This window comes from Polypterus senegalus, chromosome 2, assembly GCF_016835505.1.
Source record: "Polypterus senegalus isolate Bchr_013 chromosome 2, ASM1683550v1, whole genome shotgun sequence".
Lineage (NCBI taxonomy): Eukaryota > Metazoa > Chordata > Cladistia > Polypteriformes > Polypteridae > Polypterus > Polypterus senegalus.
This window is the reverse complement of record NC_053155.1, coordinates 280,207,800-280,225,596: the sequence shown is the minus strand read 5'-3', so window position 1 is coordinate 280,225,596 and position 17,797 is coordinate 280,207,800. Positions and strand designations below refer to the sequence as shown.

General features: G+C 35.1%; 1 protein-coding gene across 3 annotated transcripts in view; it reads left to right on the top strand.

The window, feature by feature from the left end:
* The window catches only part of LOC120523929 (protein Atg16l2-like), a 202,292-nt gene that overhangs the window by 135,184 nt on the left and 49,311 nt on the right, over positions 1-17,797 (top strand). For all 3 annotated transcript variants that reach the window (XM_039745640.1, XM_039745639.1, XM_039745641.1), the window contains 2 exons: positions 472-621; positions 7,760-7,807. In XM_039745640.1, coding sequence (XP_039601574.1) covers positions 472-621; positions 7,760-7,807 — 198 coding nt within the window. The remainder of the gene's footprint in view (positions 1-471; positions 622-7,759; positions 7,808-17,797) is intronic.

Below are 17,797 nucleotides of genomic sequence, written 5' to 3'. Positions count from 1 at the left end.
GGATATTTATTTCTTCTTATTAAAAACATAATAATTGTTTAAATTCTAATTTTATTTTATTTTTATATTTCAGGATTTTAAACTATTTTAGGAAAATGTAATTATTTTGTGTTTAAAATACTCAAAATAAAGACATTTTTAATTGAAAAATGCTTTCGAGATAAATCACTTTCAAAAGCAGTTCAACATTGTCAATTTTACAAGTGCAAGTGAATAAAGTAATCCTTTACTAAATTGGTTTCCATGTTATGCCCAATTCCTTCGGGATAAGGTCGAGCTGCTTCAGACAATGGGCGGATAGACAGAAGTATCTTCATTTTGTACAAAGAGATGAAAAAATGTGCAGAAATAAAATAAATGATACAAAATGTAAAGCGTTTTGAGATTTTTACAATTCTGGTCACTTTTTCTGGTGATTGTTGGGCCTTTATAAAAATTCTTTTATTCTTTTTTTCCTTTGTACATTCTCAGGGCAGCAAGCTGTATGAAAGAGATTTCTGTTCTAGGAAGAGTAACATCATTAGATCTAAGTCTTGATCATATGCATCTTCTCAGCTGTTCTCGTGATGACAGCCTTCAGATAATTGACCTCAGAATGAACAATATCAGGAAAGTCCTTCAGTATGTGTTCTCCATTTTTTTTTTAATATTTATACTTTCTGTATAATATTCTGTTTGCTTTGCTTAGTTGTTGAAGTTGATGTACTCTTTTTGTGCTGATAATTATATAACTTAAGGGTAAGTTATGTTTCCAGTCAAAGCTTTATAAAAGCCTTACTTAATTGTATCACCTGGAAATTGATATCTTTTGCCATTGTGTAAAGGCTTTCTGCTGATTAAATCAGCCATTGTGTTATACAATATAAATAGTGAAGGACTTAATGCAGAGAAACAAAGTATTGCTTTAACATGCTAAAGCAAATAATACTGATGATTAGTTTTCTTTTAATATGATCAGGGTATGTCTCTTGTGAACACCTATTGTTTAGGACTTGGTTATCATATGTTTGTATTATCTGTTTCCCCCCACACATAATATTGTATGTGTGCAGTACAGTATTAAAATGTTATATGACTATAGACAAAAAAATATCAAATAAATGATACACCCAGAGGAAAAAATGTATGTCTCTAAACTGAATACCAATAACACCATAACAATTTTTGTAGGGTTTCCAGTACAAGCATTTAAATATCAAATCCAACTTTTCTGATTTTAAATTTAGAATTATTCCATAATGCCCTCATCATATGTTAATGAATATGTTTTATTTTTCTCCACTTCTGTTTTTTTTAAACATTAATTCCATCTGCAGCATTGAACATGTAGCCTTAAAAGCAACTGACTGATTAAAGCCAATGGCAGGCTTTAAAATCATGACCATCACTTTGCTTATTCTTCTTAATTGTTTGCTTTTTTTAGCTTTATATTTTAACTGCTGCATATGTCCATCACAAAATAATACACTTTTGAGTGCAGATGTACTGTACATTATGAATTAGCTTCCCATATTGAAGATTAATCTAACAGGCACTATCTGCTCAAATCCTGGTTCTTATTTCAATTCACTTGTTTGCATCCTTTATATGGAAACTATTCCGTTGTTTTCACCTTCTCGGGGCAGTGAGTTAAAGTAGAAGTTTGATATTTGTGAAGTTATTTCTTCACAATCAAAATATATATTCATTTGCCACATGAAATTGTGTTCTAAAGTAAAGTGTTTTTTTTATAGATTTTTAAAAAATATCATACATGTTCCCAAAGTTTTAATTGGTTTCCAAGGGGCACAAGTCCAAATGTGAAAACTAAAGCCATAAAATGTTCACTTTGAAGCAGCAAAGATTTTGACTTAATAAAACATGCCTTCCACTTTGGTAAGACATGTTTGTGACAAAAAGGCATCTGCAAGTGATACATTTTATCACAAATTATTGGTAGTATTTTTCTTGTCTACTCACAGTAGCTGTCATGGGTAAAGTTTTAAAATTTTCCACAGGTACACCACCAATCACCAATTGGCTGTAGCCTTGTCATAGCTTAAGGCTGCATAGTTTCCTACTGTTGTGCCTTTGGTTCGTTTTTGTCACAGTTTTATTCTGTCATGGCTTGTAACAAATGATTCTGGGTACAAAAGTGTTTCCAGTATCTAATATAGCAGAAAAGCCGTCAGTATGCTGTGAAATCATTTAAGTTGTCATCTGCTGTCAAACCATTGTGACTATATTTTTATATACAATGCCAACACAATCATATGCAGTGATTTAACATCAGAGGTTTACTCAGATTATTTTTTATTTTTCCCTTAAACTGTCTTTCATATACATTCATATTCCACTTTGTATGTTCCTCCCGACTTCATCATGGTATAATCATGGATGCAGATCAGCATTAGGGAAAGAAAACTAGCTATTTATTTTAATTTTTTTATATACTAATATAATTTATAATTTATATTGTTGGGTCTGCCTTAAGCATGTCACCTTCCAGCTTTGTGCTCTTCATGCATTGCTTGCTCGCTTCATTCCATGCTCGTTTCTCTGTTCTCCACATGGAATTTGGTACACACTGTGTGCGAAATACTCCAAGTTGTGTGTTAAACATTGTAGTGCCATTAGATAAATAGTTTTGCCTCTCTGAAATCATGAACCACGAAACCGGTGGGGTTGGGGATGTGTCAATGGCTACTTTTCGACTGTAGATTCTGTATTGTTATGTCGTACATAGTCCACAGAAGCAAGAGTTTTGTTGTACTTTCTAGATATAACAATAAATCTGAACTGGTTACACTGCATTTTATATCAAATTCCTAGACCACCTTCAGGTCATTACTAATCCCATAATATCCACATCAGCTCTTAATGAACAGGTTTGTATTTTTTTCTCCATTTCTGGTTTGTTTAGCCTTAAAAACTACTGACAGGTTAACTCTTTGAGGACTAAATATTTTTTGTACAAAAATACAAACAAAGAAAGCAATGGTTTCACACAGAAATCTACATAAAATGTCTGCTGCTGCATGTTGTGGTCACCAGTTCAACAGGAATTCATGGCAGGCTGACTGCCTGTCTGTCTTCGTGTGGCAGGGGGGCAGGAGTGACAGCAACGGTTGCAGACATTACAATCTGGTTTGTACCTGTTCTCATTGTAAGTGGCTAGTCCTCCCAGATGAATGGTGCCATAGGAATGCCAGCTGCACGAATCTGTTCAGCACCACAGTCAGCTGGGGACATATCAGCTGATGTATGTGCCTCACATTTGTTTTTGATCACTTTATCAAAATCAGAATCCAACAATTCCATTTCAGCGATAATATGTAAAACATCATCCACAGAGTATTTTGCTTTACACCTTTGCTTTGATCTCTTGCCAAATGTCAATGCTATTTTTTCCATTGCTTGCTCCTCACTACTCACATGAGTGCAGAAAATCTTCTAGCAAAGAAACTAAAACATAACAGCAGGTTTTGTCACCGTTTACAGTTGATTACCACTGTCAACCCCTCCTTTTGACAAAAGTTAACATCCACCCTGAAAGAGTTAAAGCCAGTGGCATTCTTTATAATCCTGACTATAATTTTGCTTATTATTTTTATTCTAAGTCTACAATGCCAGTCACTGAACATTATGCATTTTTATCATGTTGACTCACAATAAAAATAAATTGAAAAGGTAGATTAAGAAATAGAGCTAAACCATGCAATAGAGCATGGTTACACAGTTTTCTGTTTTAGGAGGTGACTCCTTGATGGATTTAGTACTTGTATACCCATCATTATTTAGCAGCTGCATTTCAAGAAGCATTTCTCCGTTTCACAAATCATAGACTCCATGATGGGAAAAAATATATTTACTCTAGGCCTGCAGCCTAAATGCGGTCTGAAGTTTCGTTTTGTCTGGCCAGTGGAAGGTGCGAATGGCAAGTACTTGTCTGGGCGTGTCAGTCTGCATCATAGCTAGATGTAACCATGCAGATTCGGATCAAAATTGATATATATGGGAAATTGTGGAAGATTGCATCAGAAAGGAAGGGATATAAAAGATGGAAACTGTGGGAGATTGCATCAGAGAAAGGGGTGAGATAGAGATTGTTCATGTTGTAATCTGTTGTTAATCTACATCTGTTTCTCTTTATTTTGTGTTTGATAATGATAGAAGTGTTACATTTCCCTTTTAAAACTGCACAGGTTGCTCATTGATCCATTTCACAAGTACTGGGCTATACTATGACTGCCTTTTCTGGTTGTCAGTTTAAAACTCACTTGCTTGATAGGGCAGGCTGTTTTCAATCAGTTCTTCAGATAAGTGTAATAATAGTTCAAGATCAGTAAGTTAAGGCAAACTGCTCCATTAGGTAGCTACATAGGTGTAAACCAGTATTCCTAATATTCTCTGTTTCTAAAATGCATACATTTGCCTACTCCAAATAACAGCATATATTTATCCATTCCCATTCTAGCAAGTGACATTGGATTGTATCTATTATACCCTTATTTGTATGGTCTGTGCAGCAAATGTGCAAAGAGTGTTTTTAAATAAATATTTCTTAATTAATATAATCAATATATAGTATGAACAGTACTTTAGGATACAAGCAACATATAATAAAGGCAGTAACTAATGTATAAATTAAAGACTAAGAGAACACATTTTGATTTGTAATTTGCTGGTATGAACATATTTTCTAACCATAATATCAAGCAAGCACTACAAGCTTCAATTTTCAAATATAAATAAGATATACTCCAACTTTTATTAAATTAATCAAAATAATTGACATATAGTGACATTCCCAAGATAGGTGCCATCATGTTTCTCCATTGTTATTACAGCATAAACATTGTACTGCTAAGCTAATTTTCCATTTACCAGAACTTATATTCAGTCTTATGTATGATAGATACCACCTCATGATTTTTAAATGCTCATCATTATTATACAACAAAATTATAACACACCTCTGCCAAGCCAACTTATTATTTAGTTTTAAAATTTGTATTCTTAATTGTTCCATTGAGTATGTTTGTACAGCAAAGACCAGCAGAAAAACATTTGCTTATGAAAAGATGACAGTTTTAGTATCATAATTACATCTGGGCAAAAAAATTCCAACATAATTAAAGACATAATTGGGAGGAGGAATTCTTTGAAAATGATTGTATCCATTTTATTTTATAGGTGAAGTTAGTTGCAGAAAACTCTAAGCATTTAGATTAGCAAAGTATGATCTGATACTCAAAGAATTTAAATATAAAAATGTTCAAATTCCATATCATATTTATCCATCTGTCATATCCATCATGATACCAGTATAATTACCTTTGTTCTTAACATCTGTTTGAAGTTGTTAATTCCATACATGTTTAATAGGAAAAAGATTGCATTTGGTAATGCTAAACACAGACCAGAGGCCACTAAAATGTAATTACTCAGATTTAAAATTTAGAACCTGTCTTTTGAAAACAGCTGCTAACTGATTGATAAAGGTAGTTCTATCTGCAATAGATAGGCCCATAATTTTACTATTTCATTTGTAACAGGAAAATTTGCATAATTACCAAAATGAGATAAGCGAAAAATGGGCATCCTTGGCAAATGCCTTGATCTTTATTAAGTTTACCACATGTATACAGTGTATGAGTGACCTTTTTTCTTTAATTCAGTTCACAAACATGCTCACTTCCACCATCCCTTCTCTTGCCACATACATTAATCTATGTTGAAGGGTGTGTCATATTTTTGCACATGAATGGAATTTTTTATTATAAAATGTCATGCCAGCTTTAGCATTATAGGTGTCACAGTCACAGAGTGCTATATAAAGTTTTACATTATATTTTTATGGGGTGCGAAGCCCCATGGGATGGGTGATGCCCCATTGTACCTCTGGGCGTGAAATGTTGCCACAGAGAGAGATATGTAGTTAGGTGAAGCATAGAGCTGGTGTATTTTTAAAACAGCTGAATCTCACACTATATCTTTTTCTTTATTTATTTTTTTCAAAAACGGCATACATATGCCATTTTACACTGTGTGTATTCTCAAGCCACAAATTAATAATTGATAACATTCTTAGCTAAAAAATGTACAAATAGTTTTTAAGGTTTTTTTTTTCCCGGTTGAACTGATGCTTTTTGGACACCATATTAAACCACAAGAACAGTCTTGATAAATATATATATTTAATCTTTGAAAAAATGTTCACATCAGAACATAACTTCATGTGGCACGTTACTATATATCAAGAGAAAAATTTAATTTGACTTGAAAAATGCTGAACTCCTTTAAAAAGTGAAATTTAACCACACAGATTAAATAGCATCAATAAAAATTCAATTGATTAAAGTGTACTATTCAATTCTATAATTTCATTGTGTTCATCAAAGTCAGACGCCCATACCATCTGAACAGACTTGGTTACTTTAAACCAGTGTTCAAATGTCAAAACTCCATATTGGGAAAAACTGCATCTTTCATTTGCTACTGCGTATAATGATGAGAACCTTACCATTTGTATTTGTTGAAAAATGATTGCTGACTGCTTTATAAGAATTGAGTTATAAGTTTATACTTTAAAAAGGATAGATGTATCCGATGTTAAATTTTTAGGCACTCAGTTCAAACAGGGTCATCTCTTCTAGCTCTCCAAAAACTCCCTAGCTTGTAGTTTGGGCAAAAGAAAAGCTTCATTTTTCTAAAGCAAATAAAAGTATAAATAATTACTACTAGACTTTCCATTTCAAATTATTGAAGTAGCAAATCTGACTATTTATACAATAAAAGACTACTTGAGTCAAAAGAAAAAAAAAAATTCTGAATAAAAAATCTAATTTATAAGAATACGAAAACCAGCATCTTTCATATTACTGTTTTTTAGGATACTTCTCCACACAAAGTGCACGTTCTAGTTTATTTTAGTCATTTTCAGCAAAAAGCTCAAACAAATTCTGTTTAGAAAGCCTGTCCTTGATACTCATATATTTATGTTTTTATGGTCATTTTATAAATAATTTACAAAACAGAGCATAAATATGCAACATTTTTTAAAATGTACATTAATTTACATATGTACTTTTATATTTCATATTATTTATATTATCATTGCTGTCTCAAGCTGTACATTTTCAGGTCAAAATTGCTTGCGTCCTTCTAGTTGAGTCTATACTGTGAAGCTTCCTAAGTGAAAATATCATCTATTACTTATGGCTGTCTTGAAATAAGTCTAATTATTGTGTTTATTGAGTGGAGCTGAAATAAAAGTAATAAACAAGGCTAATTAGAATCAAAATGAGTTTAGTGTTGAAAGCTAGTTTTTTAAAAGGAACACTGTGAATGTAAAGAGACAACAGAGTAAACCAAATATGCCAAAATGAAGTATATGCAGAGGTAGCTTACAATGAATGAGCAAGTATTTAAGAGTTATCTTAGTGAATAAGATCTAAAAAGAATATTGTTTATTTTACCAGCTTAAAGAGATCTTTAGTGATAGTGTCCTTTTTTGTATTATTTTGTAGAATGTTTAACGATAAACTCTTCAGGTGACAATTTAATATTTATATTGCTGGGAAAATAGCTGCCATTGCATATAATAAACTGTTTCTCATTTATTCTGTTTATACCTTATTTAGAATACTGTATGTTCATTGCTTTTTGTATATATGTTAAATTCCATTGTAAACTCAGTTGTGCAAGATGTAGGAAGTAATATATAAAAGCACTATTAAGTATTTGAAAAATTTGTATTTCTTTTTTTTATCAAAAGGGCTGATGGATTCAAGTGTGGCTCTGATTCAACAAAGGCAATATTTAGGTATGTACAGTATAATTAAACATTTTTAAATATCAGAAATCTGGGTTGTACTTTTGTATGTAAAAAAAGTTTTAGTACCATATTTGTCAAACCTCTTTTTCCTAGTTGTTTTCTCCTCTAGTAAAAATATCCTCAACTTTGTGTTAGTAAAGGTTAATAACTTTATCACCTAAGCACACACATTAAATGTTACTTACCTGTGTAATTAAAAAAAAAACTGCATCTAATGCTATAAGTTACACTAGGTGTCGTCTTTAATGGGTACACCTCCATTCAGCATAACTAACTTACAAATTAGGTTCATATGCATCATATTCATGGAACATGCAAATTAAATTATTTAGGGAGACAAGAACAAGAATGGCTAAAACTAAGAACTTAGATGAAATTAAATGTTATATTGTAGGAGCGGTACACATTCTTTCAAGGGTGTATTAATAACAGCAACTGTAATGAGTTTTTTACATAAAGTACCCAATGTCACCCATTGTCTCTATATAAAAAAAATCATCTCTGATGAAACGGACTACCATTGGTGGACACTTTTATTTTTGCCAAATTAAAGGCTAGTAACTGTTAACTAGCTAACACCTGAGTAACACAATGGTGGCAAAAGAAGCTTATGAAAACAAACAACTTGTCATACACCCTGTTCAGATGATTTATATCATGAGATGGAAAACTTGGAACAACAGAGGACTTTCAAAACAATGCTTGGTTTGTTGATTCAGAGTTCCTATGAATTCTCAGTACAGTAATGGGAAGATCTATTGATAAAAATGCCAGTAGTCCATTTTTCTGTCAAGTGTTAACATGAAAGCAGTATAATGGTGTAAAAGGAAGGAAACTGTAACAATACTCTTGTACAGTAACTAGATATATGAACATTGTTAAGGTGCATTTCTTCATAACAGATGTGTACTCCTCTTTTCATCAGGTTTATTCACTATGTCAAAAGGTCAGGAAAGTCCTGCAGTGGTTTTCCAACTTGGAGGTACTCTCCCTAGTCATCATCATTTTGGTCCAATTAAGCATTTCTAGGATGATGTTTACCAAAGTGTTCAGAGTAGATATGAATTAAGTACATACCTGTGCAGCACTTGTTTTGCCCATGTCTTCACATATTGGTTCTGTTCCAAGGGCAAGTGGAAAGCAAGTGTATGAAATCAAGTGACCAATCAATATGTTTACTATCACACTGATTTCTTAACAAAAGCCTTCTCGTTTCAGTAAAGTACCTCTTTACGATGTACTGTAAAATCAGAAGAATTACAGGCAATGCTTAAGTGTATGTTTTCCAAGTTCAATTTAATAATTTTTCCTTCATAGCCACCTACTCAACATCCCTGGACAATGAGTGAATCAACAAACAGGAGGAACTGCTTCACGTTTTTTGTCATTAAAGTTTCTATAAAGAGCTTTTTTTTTCTTTTGAGTCTTTATAGCAGATGTAGTAGTGCACTGTTAATGAGTACTACATAACTTTTCTCTAATTGCAGAATCTACCTTGACCAGTCATTTTGTGTTTAAGTGAAATACTGTACAGCTCTTTTTATCTGTTGGCTTTTGAAATTTATAGTGATATCTCTACCACTGACACATTATGCTATTTTAAAGAGCTTTTCTATATATATAAAATGAGATAATAATGAGAACATTTTAATCCAAACATCAATCATTGAGTCCCTGATATCGGTTTGAACATCTCTGGAGCACCGCAAGGAACAATCCTGTATCCTTTTCTCTTGATCTAGTATACTCCATACTATGAATATAACACCAGGTCAGCTCACGTGCAAGATTTCTATGATGAGTCTAAAGTAATGGGGTATATTGACAAATAGTGTAAGACAGAGTATAGGAGTTAGGTGGAGAAATTTGTTTCTTGATGCAGAAATTTGTAACTTGATATAAGTAAAACCAAAGAACTAGTTATTCACTTAATGTCACACCAAAGAGCCTCTGCACCCAGTCAGTATTTAGGGAGTGGATGTGGAGATGATGCACAACAGTGACATGCTAGATGGGTCTGCTAACACAGGTGTAAAGAGCAAAAGACAAGGATATAGCAGGCTCCTTTATTTCTTAGGAGACAGTGCTCCTTTAATATAGGTAGTGACACCCTTTACATATTCTACTACTATGTGATGTCCACTGTGATTCTGTGTACTTTGTTGTGCTGGTCTGGTAACATCACTTCTAGAAGGGCCCATGGAATCAACAAACTAACTAAAAAGGCAGACTCAGTAATAGGATGCACTCACACCCCACTAGAGGTAGAAGTGGATGAGAGAAGGAAGACAAAACTGATGGCCAATGAACAATGATGTACATCATCTCTCTGAAACACTAAGATTAAATACTTTCAGCCAACAATTTATTTAACAGGAGAGTGTCAAGAAATGGTACTGGTGCTCCTTTATACCAATGACAATCTGCCTTTGTAATGGCTCACTGTGACTGTTTTTTTGTCTTTAGTCAAGTCAGAAGTTTTCCTTCTTTTTAGTAATTCTGGAGTGTATTGGGGGAATTGATGTTGTTGTTTGTTATAATAATGAATTAATGTTAATTTAATCCTATGCTTATCAAACCACAAGAGGTATGTGCAGAGTTTGCTTAGATAGTACAAGAGCTTGTTCCTTTTTAATCACTCTTGAATCATTACTAGAACATTGCTATGTTCTGTGATGGAAGCTGAATGAGCAAGTTTTCAGCATTACTTTATTTATTGCTATTATTTCTGAACTGAAAATATGTCTAGCTTTCTTAAAGGAATGCATACAATTAACACTAGAATTACCAGAGGCTACGAAAAACTCGTAGATCCGTCCCACCTTAAAACGCTTTGCACCTCTCCGTCAGCGTCTTTTGACCTTTAAATGTGTTAATAAGCAGCAAGCAGCCTGCTATCACATCCCCCACCCGCACAGTTTTCTCAGATCAAGTCTGTTTACCTGCGTGTCAGTTGCTTAGAGTTGTATAGAGTGAGAAGTCAAGCAAAATGACACCCTTTATAAATTCTATATCGTTATTTGGAACACTTGCATTTCATGTGTGTTCTGTGTCTATAACGATCTATGCACAGTAAACACATCGTTAAAACAGAAACATTTTTCATGTTTTAGTAATAATTGACAAAATGTAGACATGAAGTGTATAAGTGTGTGAAGCCTGAATTCCAAATATCAAAGAAACACTTTCACAAAAGGTACAAATAGAACAAATGCGCTTCCATTAAAAAATATAACTGCAGAAAAACAACCCGTGTTAGGGTGCGACATTGACACGCAGTTGCTACAACAGCTTCAGTGGCGCAACGGTATCAACTATTGACTGGTAATCAAAGCTTCACAAGTTCGATCCCAGACAAGTACGTTTTGAGAAGTGAGCTGCTCGTCTTCTTACTATTTTAGAATAAAACATACATTTGATTCCAGTCTGTAACAGCCGGTGTAATTTATGATACTTGTAAAGATTAGCTTTGTTTTTTTTTATTCATTTTTATTCTCTCAGCCGCGTTTACATTTCCAACTCCCCCCCGCATTTGACACTGCTGTTTTCACATAGATGCGCTATAACAGAGGTAAACTCAAATCATGACGACGGTTCTACATCGGATCAAAAATGCACTTTTGCCATCTATGTAGTTTGTATATGTACATGGGAAGCTCTGCACTCTACTTGTGACTGTAGAAAGTAAGTAAATAAATAAAGGTAAATGGGTAAATAACATTCAATCTGGCTTTTATGTAAATAACATAAATGTTAATGTTTTGGGCACATGCACCGTCCTTTGTATGTAAGATCCAGATCAAACTGGACATTCTCTGATCTGGAGGGATAAAAGCTGATACACAAACGCTGGTGAATCTGCCTTCTTCGTATCTCACCGTCACTTTATTTTTTTTAATTCAGTTTCATTGAGTGTTCCTGCTGCACTGAATAGGCTCACGTTTTTTAGGTGCACGATGTCAAACCAGCACGGAGAAAAAAAAGAAAGAGCATTTTTGATCCGTTGTAGACCCGTCGTCATGATTTGAGTTTACCTCTGTTATAGCGCATCTATGTGAAAACAGCAGTATCAAATGAGGGGAGGAGTTGGGATCGTGAACGCGGCTGAGAGAATAAAACAGAATAAAAAAAACAAAGCTAACCTTTACAAGTATCATAAATTATTACACCGGCTGTTACAGACTGGAATCAAATGTATGTTTTTATTCTAAAATAGTAAGAATACAAGCAGCTCACTTCTCAAAACGTACTTGTCCAGGATCGAATACGTGAAGCTTTGATTACCAGTCAACAGTTGATACCGTTGCACCACCGAAGCTGTCGTAGCAACTGCGTGTCAATGTCGCACCCTAACGCGGGTTGTTTTTCTGCAGTTATATTTTTGAATGGAAGCGCATTTGTTCTGTTATATTTGTACCTTTTGTGAAAGTGTTTCTTTGATATTTGGAATTCAGGCTTCACACACTATACACGTCATGTCTACAGTTTGTCAATCTATACTAATAAAAGGCAAAGCCCTCACTGACTGACTGACTGACTGACTCACTCACTGACTCATTACTAATTCTCCAACTTCCCGTGTAGGTAGAAGGCTGAAATTTGGCAGGTTTATTCCTTATAGCTCACTTACAAAAGTTAAGCAGGTTTCATTTCGAAATTCTGCATGTAACGGTCATAACGGTCGACAACGTTCGCCATGTTGAACTTTCTTATTTATGGCCCCATCTTCACAAAATTTGGTAGGCGGATTCCCTGCACTAACCGAAACCGATGTATGTACTTATTTCGATAGTATGACGCCACTGTCGGCCGCCATATTGAACTTTCCAACGTCACTAATTTTCCAACTTCCCGTGTAGGGAAAAGGCTGACCCCATCTTCACGAAATTTGGTAGGTGGCTTCCCTGCGCTAACCAAAACCGATGTAAGTACTTAATTCGGTGGTATGACGCCACTGTCGGCCGCCATATTGAATTTTCCAAACATCACTAATTCTCCAACTTCCCGGGTAGGTAGAAGGCAGAAATTTGGCAGGCTTATTCCTTAGAGCTCACTTACAAAAGTTAAGCAGGTTTCAATTCGAAATTCTACACGTAACGGTCGATAACGGTCGACAACGTCTGCTATGTTGAACTTTCTTATTTATGGCCCCATCTTCACGAAATTTGGTAGGCGGCTTCCCTGCGCTAACCGAAACCGGTGTATGTACTTATTTTGATGGTATGACGCCACTGTTGGCCGCCATATTGAACTTTCCAACGTCACTAATTCTCCAACTTCCCGTGTAGGTAGAAGGCTGAATTTTGGTACTTATTTCGGTGGTATGATGCCACTGTCGGCTGCCATATTGAACTTTTCAACGGTCTTTGTTACTTATGGGCCCATCTTCAAGAAATTTGGTACGCGGGTTCCCAAGGCTAACTGAATCCTACTTACGTACATATATACATCCATAGCCTGCAGCTCGGTCGCCGTGTGAGGCGGCGTTGGGTCCCCCATCCCAACGCCTCCCACGTTGTTGGCTGCTTGCCTATATAAGGCCGTCTGTCGCTCCAGTCTCTACATTCCCTTCCTTGCTTCGCCACGGTATTCACGTCTCCCTGCTGATAACTACAGCCTTTTTATTTAATCCACGGTTTCTCCGCTGTTTTATTGTTCATTTATCACGATTATACAGTAGTTATTGTGTAAGTACTTTAGACTTACTTTACATTGTTCAGGTACCCATTTCCTTTATCATTCCAACCGTACCCCCATTAACATGTCTAATCGAGGTGATCACCATCGATCAAAGAACTGTCACTTACCGAGTGGTTTCCATGCCCGGAGATGGCACCTGCCTTTTCCATTCTCTCTGTTACATATTGCACGGCCATATCAGGCTCACTATTGAAGAAGAAGTAGTATTAAAAACATAAGGCTACTTGTAAGCAGGGCCTGTGTGCACTGTTTCTTCTTTCAGTTATTCTAACAGTAGCCATACAAAATTGTCAGGGCAGTTGCCTAATAAGTGGCATCCAGGACACTGAGAAGACGATGTGATAGCTATATCTTCAAGAAGAAACTAGAAATACAAAAATTACAACCATTTTTGCTGTAATTCCTTTCATAGTAAACACACTCTACTGTTTACAAGAATTTTATTTTGAAGGATGTAAATACATATATTTTGTTTAGTTTTTCCTGAAAAGTAAGAAGTTTGTTTTTATTTAAAAATGTGTTAATTTTATCAAGCACATTTATTAATGAATTATGATTAGCATTAAAAATTATATCTCAAGTAGAGGAAATACCTAAAGACCAACCAGAAGTTGCCAAAGTAAAATCTGAGATTTCATAGTTTACAGTTATTACTATTATTATTTTATATTTGGCCAGCAACTTTTTCCAAGGCAACAATTTGAAGAAACAATACATTTTTTACATATACAGTGGTGTGAAAAACTATTTGCCCCCTTCCTGATTTCTTATTCTTTTGCATGTTTGTCACACAAAATGTTTCTGATCATCAAACACATTTAACCATTAGTCAAATATAACACAAGTAAGCACAAAATGCAGTTTTTAAATGATGGTTTTTATTATTTAGGGAGAAAAAAAATCCAAACCTACATGGCCCTGTGTGAAAAAGTAATTGCCCCTTGTTAAAAAATAACCTAACTGTGGTGTATCACACCTGAGTTCAATTTCCATAGCCACCCCCAGGCCTGATTACTGCCACACCTGTTTCAATCAAGAAATCACTTAAATAGGAGCTGCCTGACACAGAGAAGTAGACCAAAAGCACCTCAAAAGCTAGACATCATGCCAAGATCCAAAGAAATTCAGGAACAAATGAGAACAGAAGTAATTGAGATCTATCAGTCTGGTAAAGGTTATAAAGCCATTTTTAAAGCTTTGGGACTCCAGTGAACCACAGTGTGAGCCATTATTCACAAATGGCAAAAACATGGAACAGTGGTGAACCTTCCCAGGAGTGGCCGGCCGACGGAAATTACCCCAAGGCGCAGAGGCGACTCATCCGAGAGGTCACAAAAGACCCCAGGACAACGTCTAAAGAACTGCAGGCCTCACTTGCCTCAATTAAGGTCAGTGTTCACGACTCCACCATAAGAAAGAGAATCTGCATGGCAGATTTCCAAGATGCAAACCACTGTTAAGCTAAAAGAACATTAGGGCTTGTCTCAATTTTGCTAAGAAACATCTCAATGATTGCCAAGACTTTTGGGAAAATACCCTGTGGACTGATGAGACAAAAGTTGAACTTTTTGGAAGGCAAATGTCCCGTTACATCTGGCGTAAAAGGAACACAGCATTTCAGAAAAAGAACATCATACCAACAGTAAAATATGGTGGTGGTAGTGTGATGGTCTGGGGTTGTTTTGCTGCTTCAGGACTTGGAAGGCTTCCTGTGATAGATAGAACCATGAATTCTACTGTCTACCAAAAAATCCTGAAGGAGAATGTCCGGCCATCTGTTCGTCAACTCAAGCTGAAGCGATCTTGGGTGCTGCAACAGGACAATGACCCAAAACACACCAGCAAATCCACCTCTGAATGGCTGAAGAAAAACAAAATGAAGACTTTGGAGTGGCCTAGTCAAAGTCCTGACCTGAATCCAATTGAGATGCTATGGCATGACCTTAAACAGGCGGTTCATGCTAGAAAACCCTCAAATAAAGCTGAATTACAACAATTCTGCAAAGATGAGTGGGCCAAAATTCCTCCAGAGCGCTGTAAAAGACTCATTGCAAGTTATCACAAACGCTTGATTGCAGTTATTGCTGCTAAGGGTGGCCCAACCAGTTATCAGGTTCAGGGGGCAATTACTTTTTCACACAGGGTCATGTAGGTTTGGATTTTTTTTCTCCCTAAATAATAAAAATCATAATTTAAAAACTGCATTTTGTGTTTACTTGTGTTATATTTGACTAATGGTTAAATGTGTTTGATGATCAGAAACATTTTGTGTGACAAACATGCAAAAGAATAAGAAATCAGGAAGGGGGCAAATAGTTTTTCACACCACTGTATTTTTAGAATTGGAGTTCAAGAAGTTTAAGTGACATATTTAGGATCACACCATAAGTCATTGGTGTGAATGAAACTGGAAACCTCATGGTTTTTGAAGTCCAGCACCTCAGCTACCACATTGTACATTACTCTGCCTGACAGAATGATTTATTTTCACCAGATAAAATGTTTTCTATAGACAAGTGTAAGCTGAGTCTTTTTCACTCATCCACTACCTCAATTAAAGCAATAACTACAAATGCCAAAGGATAAGTATTCTTAGGTGTTTGAGAAAGGCTAAATTGGCAAGATACTGTATACACAAACAAAAAGGTAAGCTTAATTCCATGTTGAAAATGCTTAGGAAAAAATTGTTTTCATATATTTTTTTTAATTTATACATTAAAGGCAGAGGGAATCATTCAGGATCATACAGTGAAGTTGCTGAAATCAAATCTTCAATTTTGTGTTTTATATTTTATCACATTACTTCTATATTGCAGTGTTGCATTTTACCTGTAACAATGTGTATCAGGAGCCTAGGCTTGTGATAATTACAAATTGCATTGCTTTTCCATCATTCATTCTAATAATTTTATGTGGCAGAGTGTGTGCTTATTCTGTCTTTCTGTATATGTATAAACAATAACTAGGTGACACAGCAAAAAATGACAAGAAAATATGTAAGAGAGGGTACCTTATTTGAATCTGACATCATTTATCACAGACATATCAACAGCAATGTACTGTGCTATGATTATTTGCCTTAAGAATATTTTTTACATTTCAGTGGTTTCAAAGTCTAAATCTAGTTAAAAAAAAACTGATTTCACAGAATTGCAAAAAATAATTCAAATATAATTTACCTAGACCACTGCTGAGTGAAAATACACATTTGGTGGCTGGTGCACAGAAATCTTCATAACCCTACCCAGATTTTGTGGACATATAGTGAAGTTCACATAAATAATGTACAAAATGCATTAGGGATAACACCAATAAAATATCTACCCATCCTTCCCTGCTTTCATTATGTGCTACTGTAGAAACATTTACTACACCACAGTGTACTTTAGCAGAACCCACAAAACTATTTTTTGCCTTTGAAACAAACAACACATGGCCACTTTATTACATACTGTTCACATGCCTAGTAGTTAGTTGGTCACTTCTTTGTTTTGGATTCTTTAAGGCACAGATTTATGGAATAGTAGAAAGTGCAGCACATGGACGCTTGCCAATGTTAAATACAATATTTTTTACTTCAGATCACATATTCCTTTTCATTTTCTTCACTGGAAAATAATTATATAGAGATTTGTGGACAGGAGAAAGCACTGCATTAGCCTTCATTTAATGTCTTTTTCCAGGAATGTTTTCTGCGCTTTCTCAGTTTGTGGCATGAAATGCCTTTTGCAAATATGTACACAACTGTCATAGTGTAGTATACCTAATTGGCAATTTCTGAACTTTTGTCAAGGTATGTACCCAGTGTGCTTCAAAGCACGCACACCCATCCTGCACTTCTGACACCCAGCAGGAAGGATCTACAGACTCACCATATTGTTTTTTTCCCATCATTATGAAGCTGCACAGACTTAGACTAATGCACATTCAGTCCTCTAGTCCCTGTGTTATCCCACTTAAACTGCATCTTTTCCATTCTGTAGATAGGAGTGGAGCCTGGCTGAGTTACCTCCTTATATAGTATAGCTTATATACTAGAGATACAGTTTTCCTTTTGTATTCATCTGTATAGTTGACTAACTGTAATTCATCTGTTACTTTGCACAATTTGTGTAACACATTTCATCAATGTTCAGTGGATGACCATGGAACAGCCAATGTCTGTAGGTGTTATGGGAAGCATCATATTCCTCGATACACCAATGAGATTCTCATTTTAATATGCTCTAGACATTTGTTACTATCTGATATTTAAGCTTACATATATTATATCTTTAG